This window comes from Glycine soja, chromosome 1, assembly GCF_004193775.1.
Source record: "Glycine soja cultivar W05 chromosome 1, ASM419377v2, whole genome shotgun sequence".
Lineage (NCBI taxonomy): Eukaryota > Viridiplantae > Streptophyta > Magnoliopsida > Fabales > Fabaceae > Glycine > Glycine soja.
Window position 1 is genome coordinate 3,884,023 of NC_041002.1, and position 17,157 is coordinate 3,901,179.

The following is a 17,157-nucleotide window of genomic DNA, read 5'->3' on the forward strand; positions in this document are numbered from 1 at the left end:
AAATGGTTCTGTCTGTTCCCTCGTGTGTGGTTTTTTTATTTTTCTGATAGAGTTTTTGTGTGAGAAAGACCACAAAAAAAGTGTAAGATAGACCCCATGGAAAATAAAAAATAGATAGCCCAATCAAGTTAATTTAAAATATCACTTTTGAAGTAAGTATTAAATTTTAAAATTTCCTGAGGAATTCGCATAGTGTTTAGGCATCTTGTGCTCATATAAGAGGATGATTCATTTAATGAAAAATCTCGTATTCAATTCTTACTATATGCAAAAACTCTTTAAGACAAGTGACAATTATAGTATTACAAATGGAATTAGCCTCTAAATTAGTGGGTTGGGGATACATGCAACAAGACTAAAAAAAAAAAAATCACCAAGCATGTGACTTAACTAGTTGACATTATTTCAGCTTAAATAGGTTTTGAGTTCTAAATATACAATTTCGTTAAAGGAATTAAAAAAATCTAACAAAAGCTATGATAAATAAGTCTAGGTGTGAAAGCACAAGGAGTGAATGACTACTCATATTCGACAAATTTAGGTTCAAGCTTTGATACATGGACATTACCTCAACCAAGTCACATGAAATGTAATATGGACACTAGTTTCTTCAAAGCTCAAAACACCACGACAATTGAAAGTTGTGTTCGAGATTCACGTGGACAGATTGCAGGCAACCTTGCTTGAATGTCCATGAAGGATAATCTTGGGGACTCCTCTTGGTGTTGAGTTTTGTGGAATCCTTAAGGTTGCAACACATTGCTTTTGAGTTAGACAGTAAAATAGTAGCAAGACAATGTAAGAAGAGCTTGAGTGCTAACAATTTTGAGTTGGGATTATTAGTTTATGAACATAGGATATCAATGGCCTAAAATCCAACCTTTAAGATAGGTTTTATTAGGAGACAAGCTAACACAGTAGCTTATGAGCTAGCTAGGGTAGCTCTATTTTGTACTAGTCTCTACACTTTTCATCATGTTATTCCATATATTGAGTAGATTTATTAATAATGAGATGATATGAGTACTCTCCAATAAGAAAATGTCTAGGTGAGAGAGATTTACCAAATTATACAAGTCTCATGCTCATTTATTTTTAAGAGAGTCCATGTGAGTTTTATAAGAAAAAAAGTTGTTTTAAAAAAGTATGATAAAAAATGTGTTGTAGTTGTATAAAGCAATGTGTTGGTATTTTTTTTATTTTTGAAATCCAAGAGGTAAATTGAATAGAATGTTCTCAATTATTATTGTTTTGATGAAGATAGAATATAAGATAAATTGAATAGAATGTTCTTATTTGTCTCTTCTATAACTCTTTCGTTTCTCTCACTCAAACACTTTTCATCAATCTTCTTTTTCCCTAATAACAAAAATGTGTTTCGGTAAGTTTATGATTTCTCCTTAATTTTGGTTTGCTCCACCTTGAATCTATGATTAGTTTACATTTCTTTGAATTTTATCTTTCATTTCAATTTTTTATTTGGTTGATGGGGTATTGGGATTTTGTTCACATGTGATTTGAGTCTAATTCCATTTTGCTTTTATAGGACAATGGTTCACATGAGAAACTAGTTTTGAAATTACTAATGTTGTTTGATGAAATGCCCCACTAAAATGATATTTTTGAATGGCTAGACCATTGACTTTAGAAAGATTATCCTTTGTCTAGCTTTTCAATTTCTTTTTATATTCAAGATCAATAAATGTTTTGTTTTTTTTACATTTGTCTGTGCTTGGTTAGGGTAACATGTTTCTTTTGATTGATTTTATGTGAGTAATTGAAATTAATATTATCTCAAGTAAGAGAGAAATTCCCTTTCCTCCATGGGTCAATGTTAATGTTAGGACAAGAACAAATATTATTTTGAAAAACAAGTTTATGGTTATGATTATTGTAGCTCACTAAGTTTTTATTTGTGGTTATGGTTAATGGCATGCATGGTTTATATTGATAAAATATTTTTTCTATTTTTTTTTTTTGCTTTTAAAAATGTTGTACAACATTTAAACTAGAGGAAGAAATAGTCATAGTCAATGTTGATGCTAGCAAGTAAAATGATTTGGCTAGAAGTGAATACAATGACATATTGTAATTTATCTTCTATTTAATGATGTATTATCTAACAAGTAACAATATATAATTTTCATTTTCATTTGATAATTGAAAGATACTTTTCATTTTATTTTGTTTGCTAATATTTTGTACATTGTCTAGTTTATCATGTGAGGGTGCAAAATGGATATAACTCATAATATTAATAAATTAATCAATAATTTAACAAAAAAATAGAATAAGAATCCATTCATTTGCTTAAAATAACAAACAACATAATCAAGCTTAGGGTTACACCTAAGTGAGAATAGTAGACCAAATTGAAGGAGAATTGAGAATCATAAGTTGAGAGCAACTTGAGAAAACATTAAGCAAATCTAAGAATCATAAACCAAATTGAAGAAAAATGAAACATTAAAGAAAAATTGAAAGAAGCTATTACGTAATTCAACTTCAATTTTGAGATGTCAATCAATGCAAAAATCAAAAGCTACAAACTAGGGTTTGGAGCTACGAGTTACATCTTAACAATTTGGAGATGAAGATGAATTGAGAACTAAGGTTAAACAATGAGCTTGGGGTTCATTAATTGAATTTGAGAGCAATGAAGAAAACGAATCGATATATTGGACTTTGCAGTTTGGACTTTGTGTTCCTCTTAAAAGTCCATATTATATAAGATGGATTTTGGATACGTAAGGGGGTATAAATGATGAATATGATTTAAAAACACATTTGTTTCACGAATTTAAAAAGGACATGACCAAATTGGTTAATAGATTGGACTCAATTAATAATTTTTTTGTCTATATATAACAATATATGACTTTGATTTTCATTTGATAATTAAAATATATTTATTATTTTATTTTGTATGTTGTTCAATTTATCATTATATGTTTTTTTAGATCATCTTGATTAGGTATACTAATTTACCACCACTTCAAACTCTTGGCATTAAGGCTCCCAAGTTCTCTTTCTTTCTTTTTATTTATTTCTTATTTTTGGTTTTTATTATTGATGAGTGGCAATTTGTGCCTTTATTTATTATTTTTTTGATAAAAAAAATGACATGCCATTCTCAAATAGTATAGATCAACACAAGGCGCCTTTAAGTTTGTTAATACCCAATTTCGTCTGGACAATCAAATAAAAATAAAAGTTTTAAAAAGAAAAATGATAAATTATTATATAAATAGTATAAAATAAAATAGTCTTATCACTCTAACTTTCTCCTCTTATTCATTGCCCACTTGCACACCTTCTCTCTCACACCATGAACAATTAACCAAAAGACAAATAACTAATTCATCCATACATTTTTTTTCTCAACCTACAATGACACACAATAACACACATTATTCAGGTTTTATTTTCTTTCATTAAAATCTTTGTTCATAATTCACACATTTGGATTCTCTCTCACACCCTCTACACTTCACTCATAAATATCAAACAACCACTCTCTAAATGTTACCCTTCTAGTTAGCTTGCTTTGACAACTTGTTTTAATGATTGTAATTGTAGCGGTGACTCTTGCTTCTATGTTCTTTGTAAGATTTATTAGGGGTTTTGATGACTCAATTTAGTTTATCATGTGACATTAAATTAAAATGAGGTATTTTCTAATTTAAAGCATTAAAAAAATGGTGTTTTCACAAAATTTAGCTCTAATGTTGGTGACTCAATTTAGCTTTTTTGTTTAAATATTAATTATTTACTGATATCACATTTATATTTTTTTACAAAATTCAGCTTTAATAATATTGTTGTGTATTCTTTAATAAAAAAAATAGTGTATTTATTGTAAGTTTTAGGGGCTTAACAACTGGTGGTGGAAGTGAGGAAGAACACAACAACTAAATAAATCACAATAAACTAAAATGTAGAATTTAAGAAAAATAAACTAGATTAAAAATATATTTTATAATATATATTTTAAGATAAATGATATTAATATATGTGTAGGGACTAAAATAAATAGTTTTAGATGTGGGGTTAAAACATAAAGATTGTGCAAATAAAAAGACCAATTGAGTAATTAAACCAACATATAATTGATAACTTGTAATACAAATATAATGAACAAATGGAAATGAACATGCAACCATACCGGCGAGTAAACATATAAACAATGAGTAGGAATAATAAAAACAAAACTTCATGGCTAAACAAAGTTCACATGAATTGTAACAAAACATGTATATTACATTCACTAGAATAACCAACATTCACATGTTTGGGTAGAGGATAGGTAGCAACAATAAATAATTATGTCCATAGATCTTCACAAAGGAAACGAGCTAGAAAACTATTAAGAAATCCAATGTACATCTGAGTGTCTCTAAACACTACGAAAACATGTGATTTGTAGTAGCTTAAAATGCGATTTCTATTGGCCAAAAATCACCACTAATATTTTTTTGGAAGCTAAAATATCTGTCACTCTTACCTATGCCAAAAAATTGGTTTTGACATATTTTAAACAGCAAGGATTGTTACCAGAAAATTTGTTGGTGGCTAATATCCGCCATAATATACATTTTTTATTACTAACTTGCATTCTCTAGGATTTAGAAACCCCACAAGTTTCAATATTAATTGATTTAAATATTATATTTACGCACAAAAGTATCACCAAAACATTTGATCATGTTCACATGATTTAGTTTAGAATTGTATATCATTATCTAAAAAAATAAAGAATACAATCATATGCTCTTATACTAAAAAATAATCTCTAAAAAAACATCATATTGACAAAACAAAGTACTTGTATTGTTAAACTAAATGCAATCTAGCATGAATCCAACACAATTGGATCTCACCAAGTACTAACATGTTATTATATGCTCTATTGAATACAATATGCATATATGAAGTTCAAACAATGCATAAATGTAGAACTAACTACATAGTACGTCAAACTATACAATAAATTCTACCTACACATTTGTTGGAATTTACTAGGTTTCTTCTATTTTATAATGATAATAGGAAACATACTACTAATGAGATCGAAAATCCAAGCAAGATAGCTAGGAAAAAGAAGAATAGACACAACAAGTTATATTGCATACACATGAGATCTTAACTAAAAAAGTAAAATAATATAGTTAGCTCCGATATGTTTTTATCTTATGGCACACATTCATTTATTATGTAAATTGACAATAGCTAATGAAATTATATTATAACTCAATTCTGTTGTAAAATATTTCATTAAGGTAAACAATAACATGTCTTTCTTGTAATCAAAACCTAAAGGTTAGACTTTATTGATTTTAGACAATTCCTTTTTTATCTTCTTCCTTGGAATGAAAAAATAAATATAAAAAGGTTAAAGTTAGAAATGAGTCTCTTTTGATTCTAATGTTAGAATTTGAGGTAGACAATAATACTAGTATTTCCCAAGTTTTGAAATTCCCTACCTTTGTGTGAGTGTAGCTTATATGATAAATTTGAAGGAGAATAAGAGCACCCCACAAGAATTGCATGATAGTTGCATAGGAGTGTTCTCAACAGAGTGAAACAAATTAGGATTCATTTTGCATTCAAAATATACAACAATAATAAATAGAAAAAAATATATTTATATATCGAGCACGCATTCTTGAAGCAACAAAAATTCTTCAAATAAGTTGAAAACTGTACGTATGTATCCACACCGAGACCAATCACCCTACTATCGAGTGGACCTCTAAAGTGAAACCTTTTTTTCTATTAGGGTTGAACTTTTGAAGCTTGTGTCAGGTGTATTTTACTCTTACTCTTAGGTATATGCTTTTGAATTTGGGTCTTCCTAGAAAGAGAGATTTTATTTAAAATAATTTTATATCTTTTTATCTTTATATTTAAAAATAAAAAATTATATCATATCTTTTTGTCTCACTACAAGGAAAATGACTTTTACCTAAAGTCAAAATCTATCAGTAGAAGTCCAAAATCCGTAGGTAGATGTATAAAGGACTTTGTCCTATAGATGTTTTGCATCAACTTTGAAGGGTATACAGTGACAACTAATAATCTGTCACTATAGGCTTTACCTACGGATATATTTTTACATACAGTCAAATTTAACTATCACTATAGGTAACACCTACTATTTCAAATGTGTAGGTAAAAAATATTAATTTATACCTATAATCTCTAACTGTAGGTAAAAGTCAATTTACTTGTACCTACGATCTTCTGTAGGTAAATGTCATATAATAACAATAAAACTAGTTCCTAATTACACTCTTTGTTCATTATAATTTTTAATTAAATATACATGAGTTTATTATTATGCTGCACAAAGTTAGAGATCTGCTGCAACATGGCCTTTGAAAAGTTACAACAACCTGCTACATACAATTAAATTTTTGTTAACCTAATTTGTGATTATGGTAACTAGATTGTGTGCTTTTTAACATATTGCAGCCCTTGATCCATTGTCATTGTGAAATGATCTAGCATTAGTAATGCTATAGAAAATTTTCCAATTCACTTTGCCTTGTTTTTTAGTACCATGTGCATAGTCCTTCCTAAGTGTATATTTTTGGTGCACCATGACCCTCTTTACATGGAGGGAATCATCACTAAAATGTAACAAGTTTCTAAATTTCTAAATATATAAAAGAGTTAATTCGAGTTGTCAGACAAATAGACAAAGTAAAAACCAAACACTTGAACATTTTGTCGCCGGCTCACATCTTCATTACCATCTAAATCATGTTCCTGAAATAACATTTTGTCGCCGGCTCGCATCTTCATTACCATCTAAATTTCAACTCACCTCTAGTTAAGATTGTTTGTAGTTTGATGATCTTTACTGGTAGAACCATTTGTAGGTACCTAAATTAAAAGAATGTTTTTTCTTTGTAAAGTATCATATCATAGTTAAATCGTTGAATAAGTAGAATTATAAATTCATACCTCTTGATCTATAGCTTCTAAGACTTGATTAATTTGTGGATCTTCTGCAAATCGTACTTTAAGCACAGCTACAAGGTTTCCAAGCAAATTCTCCAACTTTTGAATTCTATTGTTTGCATAAGAGCTTTGAGATGAACTTGCTTGATGTGGAAGCTTGCCAAGACAACACACACGTCCTCTTTTTTCAGGTCCTTTGACTTTTGAATATATATCATTTGTCCAATTAGTAAAATCTTGGGTGCTTTGTAAATTTTGCAAACTCTCTGCTTCAACCATTTTCTTTTTTAGTTCATCCCATATAAATACACCTTATAAATTATTATCATACATCAATATCCTGAATACTTCAATATCACTAAACAAAACTCATCTCCACATTAGTTACTCCCCCTCACCCCATAACCTTCTATTAGAAAATTGAGCAAAACAAAAAAAAAAGTATTGAAATAAAAATTAAAATTCTTACAATTACAATAACAGTCTTTTCAGTAACAATGCTTCCATCTTTTCAAGTTCGAGTGTCAATATAAATTTTTGCCCTAGAAGGTTGCACTCCCTTAGCCTTTGTTGTCTAACATTAGTTAAAAAAATCAATCATCCTATTTGTATTAAGCAATTTAATAATAAAAATATAAAAAAGACAAACCATCTCATGAATCCGTCTTGGAAGATTATTGGTTCCCATGCAACGCAAGTCCTCATATTTTGAGCAGCTCCTTTTGTTGATGTTGCTTATTTTCTATAACCAACAAATATAAAAAGTCAATAATAAAAATAAACATATAATATATAATTTTTATGTTAGCAAAAGGTTGGTGACATTGTCATGTATACCTGTCCTTTCTCAGAACACCAATAATGTACTAAATCACGATATTGAGAAGGATCAACCCTTGGATCTGGGATATGAGCAACCATTTCCTCCTTAGTTTTGCTCTCATCATATCCTTTTGATTTCAGTTCATATTTAAATTGCCTCCATTTTAGACTCATGTCATCAATCAATATTTTCTTTATTTGTTCAGTTAATTCAGGAACAAATTGAAACTTACTCTCTTATGAGTATCATTAACAAACAAAAAAGATCATTTTGTTAGACATTAGAAGACATAAAATTTTACAAGAAGCAAGATGAAACAACACTTATAAAGTTTTATACCAGACCTGAATTAATTCAACCATGTCAGTAATATAGTCCTTAGGCATGTCTTTCCAGCTAAGAAAATTGATAGGAGCACATTGGTGTCTCCTTACCAAGCTCCCAATTACATTCAGTAGAGTTTTCCCTTCCCAACCCATAGGATTGCCCCAATGATTTACTTCAACAAGTATGAATTCTCCATCTGGCAAGTCCCACACATCTAGCATATGTGTATAACCTCTAGTTTTCTTTTTACCTAAATCATTCTTGGATATGACATTTATCAAACACACACACACAGATTTGAACTATATGGAAAAAAGAAACTCACTAGTAAATTTAATCTTATCATATTCTAAAAGATATTCAACTCAAATAGAATTGTACATATAATTCTAACCCAAAAAAGCATATGTGTATAAATACCTTTAGTTGAACTTTCACTTGCACTTTCAAGAGAAGTATGAGACTGAACATGACTATCTTCTTGTATGTGTTGTTCTGTTTGTGATTGTTGATTTAGTTAATAAACAATTGTGTTATAAATAATTTAATATAAAATAAAGAAATTAAGTTAATAAAATCTTTATACCTCCTTCAAATTGTGCATTTTCTTCAAGTATATAGTTGTTATTTTGGTTCACTTCAGTAGAGCTTTCAATTGATTGCTCTTTTGCTTGTGATTGACCATCATTTTGAATGATATTCAACTTTCTGCGATTTCCCATAGTATGCTGAATAAACCAATCCAAAAAATAAAATAAAATAAAAATTAGATATAACTACATTATTGACTATGATTTTTTTAAACACCATGCCAAAAAATAAAAGAAGAATAATGTAATTACCTAAAATGCGAATTTAGATTGCTTGTAAGCTATTTTTTCACCAATCTCCAATCACCAAGAATCAAACTATTGAGGAAACAACGAAAAAAATTTTGATAAAAAAACGGATAAAATCATTATATTGTGAGTGATTTTTATACATAACAAAAAATAAACACAAGAGTAATCAATAATAAGAACAAAAAACTAAAGAAAGGAATAAGAGTATATAAATGTGACAAAATGTTCAATACATGTATACTCAAAATATAACTAAATGTTCAAATAGAACAAATAAAAACAAATCAAAAGAAGTCTGCATCGCTCTCATAATCATCTATATAATTATCATCCTTGTCATGTGGTAAAATGTTCTCCATAGGTATTGTAACTTCAATGATATCATCACTATCATCGGCTTCTGCTCTGATCAAATCATTATGATTTATCTCTTGTAAGACTTGTTCATTCCCTTGATCCGTGTCATTGGATTGCTCATCACCCATATCATATACATCTCTGATTTTAGCATGCACAACAACAAGCCAACCATTTTGTGTTTTATTCTCCTCATAGAATACTTTCTTAGCTTGAGATGCAAAAACAAATGGATCATCACATATATCATTCCTTGTATGTTGCAAAAACTAGAGTGTTGTCTTGGTCTTCCAGTCAAGCAACCTACCACAATTTTATTTCAAATGATTAAAATTTTAAATGAATGCAAAATTTAATATTATTGATGCTTCCTAAACTTACTCTTTCACGAAACCAATCTGGAAATTCTTTATTATGAATTTTGTCAACTTCATATGGAGATAATCGACGATTTTGTCTCTTGATAAGATTAGTATGAGCTCTATGTAAAAAAGGTTAGAAAAAGTAAGCATTATCATTGATAGAAAGATATTATACAAATATTGAATAACTAAATGAACATGAAAAAAATTGTATTACTTTCGAAAGTGGTCAACATTGTTGCTATTGAAAAGCACATATCTATGTGCTTGAACCAATGCTTTCTTATCAAGAGAAATTCGAGAAGCTCTTTTTCTCTTCTTCACATTGAATCCAACTTGCTTCTTTCTCCCCAATAGTCTACCTCTAGGATTTAAAACACTTACATTTTCCACAAAACATGAGTCATCATTTCGATTAGATTGATTAAAACGAGTCTCCACCCTAGATATATATCTTGAACAAAATATCAAGCATTCATGAGCTAAATATCCTTCTGCAATAGATCCTTCTGGATGTGCTCGATTACGAACAAATGACTTTAAAGTCAAAAGGAACCTAAAAAGAAAATTTTAGGTTACAAATTAAGATAATATCATTTTACTTTATAACTCTAGAATGTTTTAAAATGATTAAAAAGTATTCATACTTTTCAATAGGATACATCCATCGGTAATGTACAGGACCTCCAACTCTTGCTTCATGTGCCAAATGGATTACCAAATGTACCATTATGATGAAAAAAGATGGAGGAAAAATCTGTTCTAATTGGCATAATGTTAGAGCTACTTGATGTTCTAGGTGCTCTAAATTACGCTCATTAAGCACCTTTCCACACAACTCCTTGAAGAAACAACAAAGATCGGATATAGCTAAACTCACTTTGTCTGGCAAACAACCTTTCATAGCTATAGGAAGAAACTCTTGCATTAAAAGATGACAATCATAACTTTTGAGACCGGATATTTTGTGTTCCTTCACTTGCACACATCTTGAAATATTAGACAAATATTCATCAGGAGCTTTTATTGTTTTGAGAACTTCCAAAAATGTTTTTTTCTCTTTTGAAGTCATTTGGTAACAAGCTCTAGGAAAATATTGTTTGCCTTTTACTTGGGTGCATCTTTAGATGTAATTGGCTTCTAATATTCATATCAACAAGATCATAGCATGCCTTATCATTGTCCTTTGACTTACCTTCTAATTGCAACAACATCCCAATAATGTTATTACACACGTTCTTTTCTATGTGCATAACATCAAGATTATGACGGAGCACACTATGTTGCCAATAAGGCAATGTGAACAAAATTCTTCTCTTTTTCCATGGTGACCAATCCCCAACTCCATGATATTCCATCTGTCTCAAAGAAAAAGCTCCACTAGGTAGATCAGGTGGAGCTCTAAACTCCTGGGTTCCATCAAAATCTCTTTTATTGTATCTCCACTTATGATCGAGCTCTAACCAACGACGATGACACATATAGCAAAACTTTCTACCATAACGCAACCACTTTGAGCCAATCTCAAAACCACAACATGGACAAGCATATTGGCCTCTAGTGCTCCAACCAGACAAATTTGCATAAATAAAAAAATCATTAATAGTCCATATAATTGCAGCACGCATTTGGAATGACTCTTTTTTACATGCATCAAATGTTTTTACCCCAATTTCCCATAATTCCTTTAATTCTTCCACAAGAGGCTGCATATAAACATCAAGGTTCATACCTGGACCTTTTGGACCAGGAATAAGCAATGAAAGTATAAAATTAGGTTGCTTCATACACATCCATAGAGGTAGATTGTATGGAATCAAGATAACAGGCCAAGTGCTTTGGAAAATTGACATAGTTTTGAAAGGATTAAAGCCATCAGTAGCCAAACCTAGTCGAACATTACGAGCGTCACAAGCAAAATCAAGATACTGACAATCAAAATCCTTCCAAGCAAATAAATCAGCTGGATGCCTCAGGAGTCCATATTTAGTTCGACCAACCTCATGCCATATCATAGAACAAGCTGTTTTTGGTGATACAAAAAGTCTTTGCAATCTAGGTATATGAGGGAACCAACGAAGAATCTTTGCTGATATCTTTTTTCTACATTCAACATCATCAGAGTTGTATTTCCATCTTGACAAATTGCATTTAGGGCAAATTTCAGCATCAGCCAAATCCTTCCTATACAATATGCATTCATTGGGACAAACATGAATTTTTTCATAAGATAGACCCAACCCTGAAATAATCTTCTTTGTATCAAAATGATTTGGGCAAAATATTTTCCTCTGGTAATGCATCACTTAACAACTCTAACAACATCGAAAAACTTTTATCAGTCCACCCATTTAGACACTTTAAGTGATACAAATGTACAAGGAATGACAATTTTGTAAACTTCTTACAACCTTTATAAAGACTTTGCTCTGCCTACCTTAACATTTGATAGAACTTATCTGAATTATTATTGTCTTCAGATTGTTGAACACTAGGTCCATTCATGAATTCTCTTGAACCTCCATCCTCCATATTTATATATGTGTCATTACTCTCATTAGTTGCATGCATTGTGAATGCATCATGAACCAATGTATCCATGTCATGATCAAACTCCCCTTCCACTTGGGATGTATCTAAAGAACTAGATGGGCCAACTTGTTCACCATGAAAGATCCAAGTAACATATCCTTTTAGAAACCCATTACTAATGATGTGCTCATAAACATTCATCCGAGAGTGCCACTTGCAATTGACACATTTGGTACAAGGGCATAAAATTTTTCCATCCTTTGACGATTTCGCAAATGCAAAATCTAGAAAATTTAAAGCTCCTCTAATATACTTCTCTTTATTAAGAGAATTGTAGTTTATCCAACTCTTATCCATTTGATAAAATAAACTGAAAAAGTAGAATGAAATAGACATAATAAATTAGTGCTTAGTATAACTAAAATATCCAGGTATAAGTCAATCACAATCGTGTTAGCAAGTATAAAGTAGAATGACATTTTTCACTATCACTCAATTATGCAAAACTACATCAACTACTACTCACAATTATTTCACTTTTCGTTCAATCAAGAAAAGGAACAAGTAATACCATCATTAATGATGTCATATCATGAAATGCTGACAGTGAAGCAACAAAGCAAGGTTAAAAAATGGAAAAGAAAATCCTTGGTCACAAATTTACAAAGCAAGGTTCCTTTTGATTGGAAATGATGTCATATCACGAATATGCATTTGGACTATATTATGATAGTGTCAGAACTCAGAAGTATTAATAAAAATAATATGCCATGTTTGATTTGACCTTATTTCCATACAAAATCATAGTTATCACTTTTAAAGAACTAGCCTAGCTTAGTAGTCTTGGCTTAGTAGCCTTATTCTTAATCTTACCAGGAATATTGAATTATGATCGAAGGTCATATATTAAGAAATTGAAGAATTTAAGAATAAGGCTTCTAAGATTTAATCCTGATGATATTGCCATCTTTCGATTTCAATCCCTAAAAAAATAGTTTTTAGTCATTAATTAATTTGTTGGTCTTATTTTAATCATTTTTAAAATCTCTAATCTCTTTTTCATCCACTTTCATTTCATTAATATCATCACATATTATCGATCAAACACTTATTTTAAGCGGTTTGATTTGTTTGGATTTGATATTATATTTAAATCGAATCAAATTGAATTATATTTTATTTCATATTTGATTTGAATAATTTTTTATCTAAAAATTAAATCAAATCGACCACGAACTTATAAGAAAATAATAACAAAATCACATGACTCAAACATTACTCTAATCCACTTGAATTCACCTGAAATATTTTGAACCTGCAATCCACCTAAACTAAAAGTCCACTTGGCCAATAAATTGGGAATAGTAATACTATATTAAGATTGCTCATTGAACGAATATGGTTGGGTTTGGGGGTCCAAAAATTTAAAACATGCTTAATCCTTATTAGGAATTAATGGCAAAGGTGAAAGTAGAATCACGTTACCAGAACATCGACCTAACCTACTCAAACTCTCCAGAAATACATTGAACTCACCTAGCCCACAATCCTCTTAAACTGAAAAAACCATTTGGTAAAAAAAAAATATGAGATACATCATCCTTTACAAGAAGATGAATCTGGTATGACAAATTCTCTTTCCATATATCTAAACAAGTAAAGGAAAAAGAAGCTAAACTGTCAGCTACCCTAATGCATATACGCTTTACAAAAGGTAATCAAAACCTCTAATACCATCATCGGCTAGAAGACGACAATCCTCCAAAATAAAAAATGTTATGGAAATAACTGTTAAGTTAGCTAAACTTCTCTGCCACTCATTAAAAACTTGGCAAAAAAAAGGGTGAAAATGAAGTGTGTAGCAAACTGTAGACTCCATTTGAAAACAAGGCCTTCAATAGGACTTTTCCAATTTCATATAGTTATCACTTAGTATTAGGATCAATTGGCACAGGATTGTTCTAGTTAATAAGTAATCCTAAGTTTGAGTTTTGATAATGCTCGAGAATATACGAGGTTTATAAAATAAAAAATACCAAAAACAAATCCAATTTGCCAATTTCCTATTAGATTAAATTCCAATTAAGCTGGCCCAAAAAAATACTAATTTTAACTCTTACAAATAAAAATAGTGATAATAAAAAAATTATTATTTATAATAATTTATTATTCAATTATTTAATTTGAGTAAGATTATTATTTTAGAATTAATGTAATTTGTACCAAAAGCTTATCATCATATAACTATAAGAATATGTAATTCAATAATAATGTAAAAAATATAATTATAACTAGATGATATTTTAATATTTTCTATCAAATCACACAATTCTTTGTATTTTTTAAATTATAGATATGTTTAAATATAAATGTAAAAATATTAATAAATTTAAAATTATTTATTTATTATTTTGAAATAAAAAGATAATTTTATAAAAATAAATCTATTTATATTTTGAACTTAATTTTGATATGTCATCAATATATTTTTTTATATTTTATTAAATAATTAGAAAAAAATATTAAGCAATTATACAAGCTGCATATTAGCAACAAAATATAACAATAGGCTACATATTATCAACATACCTTATTTAAATAACTGAGTTAAATCTTATCGGTGTAAGAGAAGGATATTAATTACTATAAGAAATATATAGTAATTGTATTTGTAGTTCTGTTTCTTATCCATCTAGCATAGAAAGCATAGTGTCGTCTACAATAAGAATCAACTCTCAATTTAAAAAACACATAATTAATCATATTTCCAGACAAGAAGGATAGAGAAGAGGTTTTATAAATCATATTCACGTTTGAAAAGGCACCTACAACCTTCATCAAACGCAGGAAAGTTTCCTAATCCAATATGGCAAAGAAAAAGAACTTTAATAATCACAAATACAACACACAGAACTATAGCATAAACAGAAGAGCACATTTCTGAAAGGATTTCATATCTACAAAACCTTATAATATGGAAAACTAACAAAAGCTTATCTTAATTGAAGTGAGAGTGTGAAATGGAATGTAGAGGCTAATGTACTTAACTGCCCCCCACTTTCATTTCTACCAATCATAGTCTAACATATTGACCTAACCAGTACTTGAGTAAGGCAAATCACATCAACATAACTTCACATAGAAATAAACTAGTCACATAAGGAGCAAAAGAGATATTACCTCTAACATCACATTCTTGAATGACACAACTTCCTTGGCCTCTTCTACGGAGAGCTACACATATTATTGAATATTAGCACACAATATATATTCTGAATATAACTAAAATTCACAACGATGAAAGGTTACCTTATCCCAATATGCCCCTAAAAGATCCCTATTTTTATCAGAATCCTACAATGTATAAGAAGCATAAGGCAAAAAATGAGGAACATTTGGAAAAGAGAAAACCAGAAAATACTCTTGAGGGGAAAAGGCATGAACCAAGAGCATCAATGTGTTAAATAATCACTTCTACTTAAAAGATATAAAGATAACCTTATCAAGCTTTTTCAATCGATGTTGTATGCGTACATGTCTTTATAGTTAATGAGAGAGCAAAATTCTCGAGAACACTTGTTGCACTTCTGTAACTAAACCTTCACAGGAGAGAGCAAAGGCAACCCTAGAAGTTTTGCCAAACAAATGCAAGTTTTTATCAGAATGTTGGATTTAGAATCAGTAGCACCAGAAACAAACTCAAAAGCTACTTATGGTACATTTTACATACAATTCAGCTAGCCTAGAATAGATTAGCACAAAGGCAATACCAGTCTAACAACTTTAAATTTTTGTTTCCATTTTCCACTTTCTATTGATTTTTATTTTACTGTTGAAGGCAGGGTGGGCAGCCTGTATAATCACACGTGGCTAACATATAACAACAGGCTGCATATTATCCCTAAAATAATTGCTAATACCTTGCTGATCTAAAATAATTTGACTAGTCACCCAAATTTTATTTTATATATATATATATATTATATAATAACATTTGAGGCTTAAGATTCTTTGTCTGACATGTGTCACTTACAAGTTGCCTCCATCGCATATAGATGGCCCCGAAGGAAATTTCGTGGCAGACATGGGCACTAAACAATCTATAGAGCATTGCCAAATTTCCACTGCCCCCAAGTACTTTCAACTCTTTATCAGATATTTGACACAAACCCCATGTGCTGCTTGGTTGGAATTAACATCAACAATGAATTTTATAATGAAATATCATCACTGATAAGAACAAAGAAGAAAACACTATCTTTTCTTTTGCTGAAAATACATCAACAATACATGTACACGATAAATCCACGACCGCAATCCAAACTCTGATTTATTTATGTAATTTAATTAACAAAATAAAACAAAACAAAACACTTGTGGAAATATAAGATTGGCTTGGGAAGAGAGGTTTGAGCGTGAAAGTAGAAAAAAGGAGGAGGGAATGAGTTCAAAATTCTTGCCACTGAAATTTCTACAAAAGTTTTTGTTGGCAATTTTTTGAATAAGTAATTTTGTTAACTGTAATATTGTAATTGAGGGGCTAAAATCCAAAGAAGAGGAACTAATAACTAAAGCAACCCCATCTAAATGAAACTCCAGAGAGAGGTAAGCCACCAAAGAAACAGAAGCAAGAAACAGAGCCAACAATCCAATCCACTGCTACAACTCGACTAGCACATTCCCTTCACTCAATCCTAGTAAAAAAAAAAGACTTCCAGAAAAGAAAAGGACATAACTAAATATAAATTAATAGGCATATGGTTCACCCTTATTCCTACCGTTCGTGTGAACATTGCAGGCTAGGAAAATTCCAATCCAAGCGAATAAATGATCTATTGCGTATTCAAGTAAAATATTAAGCAAAAACCAAAACCTAAACACACAAGATGCAGCTACGAAGTAGATCCACATCAGCAAGAGCAAATGAAGTCAAAAGAATTTTGATCCA

General features: G+C 30.0%; 1 protein-coding gene and 2 long non-coding RNA genes across 3 annotated transcripts; all 3 read right to left on the bottom strand.

Annotated features, from left to right (window-relative positions):
• Positions 1–7,451: 7,451 nt before the first annotated feature.
• LOC114406073 lies at positions 7,452–7,875 on the bottom strand. Its single transcript, XR_003665357.1, has 3 exons — positions 7,804–7,875; positions 7,616–7,708; positions 7,452–7,540 (listed from the first exon to the last, which is right to left on the bottom strand). It is a non-coding gene; the product is annotated as an uncharacterized LOC114406073 (long non-coding RNA).
• Positions 7,876–8,037: 162 nt separating this feature from the next.
• LOC114406513 lies at positions 8,038–8,838 on the bottom strand. The gene is made up of 3 exons (XM_028369232.1): positions 8,703–8,838; positions 8,537–8,611; positions 8,038–8,366 (listed from the first exon to the last, which is right to left on the bottom strand). The coding sequence occupies exons 1-3, from the start codon at positions 8,836–8,838 to the stop codon at positions 8,113–8,115; spliced, it is 465 nt and encodes a 154-aa protein (XP_028225033.1). The 3' UTR covers positions 8,038–8,112.
• Positions 8,839–15,363: 6,525 nt separating this feature from the next.
• Positions 15,364–15,750, bottom strand: LOC114401353. Its single transcript, XR_003664261.1, has 3 exons — positions 15,708–15,750; positions 15,519–15,563; positions 15,364–15,443 (listed from the first exon to the last, which is right to left on the bottom strand). It is a non-coding gene; the product is annotated as an uncharacterized LOC114401353 (long non-coding RNA).
• Positions 15,751–17,157: the final 1,407 nt, after the last annotated feature.

Bases quoted from the DNA above. Each gene is read 5' to 3' on its own strand.
- LOC114406513 (XM_028369232.1), bottom strand. From the start codon at position 8,838: ATGGGAAATCGCAGAAAGTTGAATATCATTCAAAATGATGGTCAATCA. The intron at 8,612-8,702 runs GTATAAAGATTT...AATCACAAACAG, and splicing joins AAATGCACAATTTGAAGGAG to AACAACACATACAAGAAGAT. The intron at 8,367-8,536 runs GTATTTATACAC...AGAATGATTTAG, and splicing joins AAGTGAAAGTTCAACTAAAG to GTAAAAAGAAAACTAGAGGT.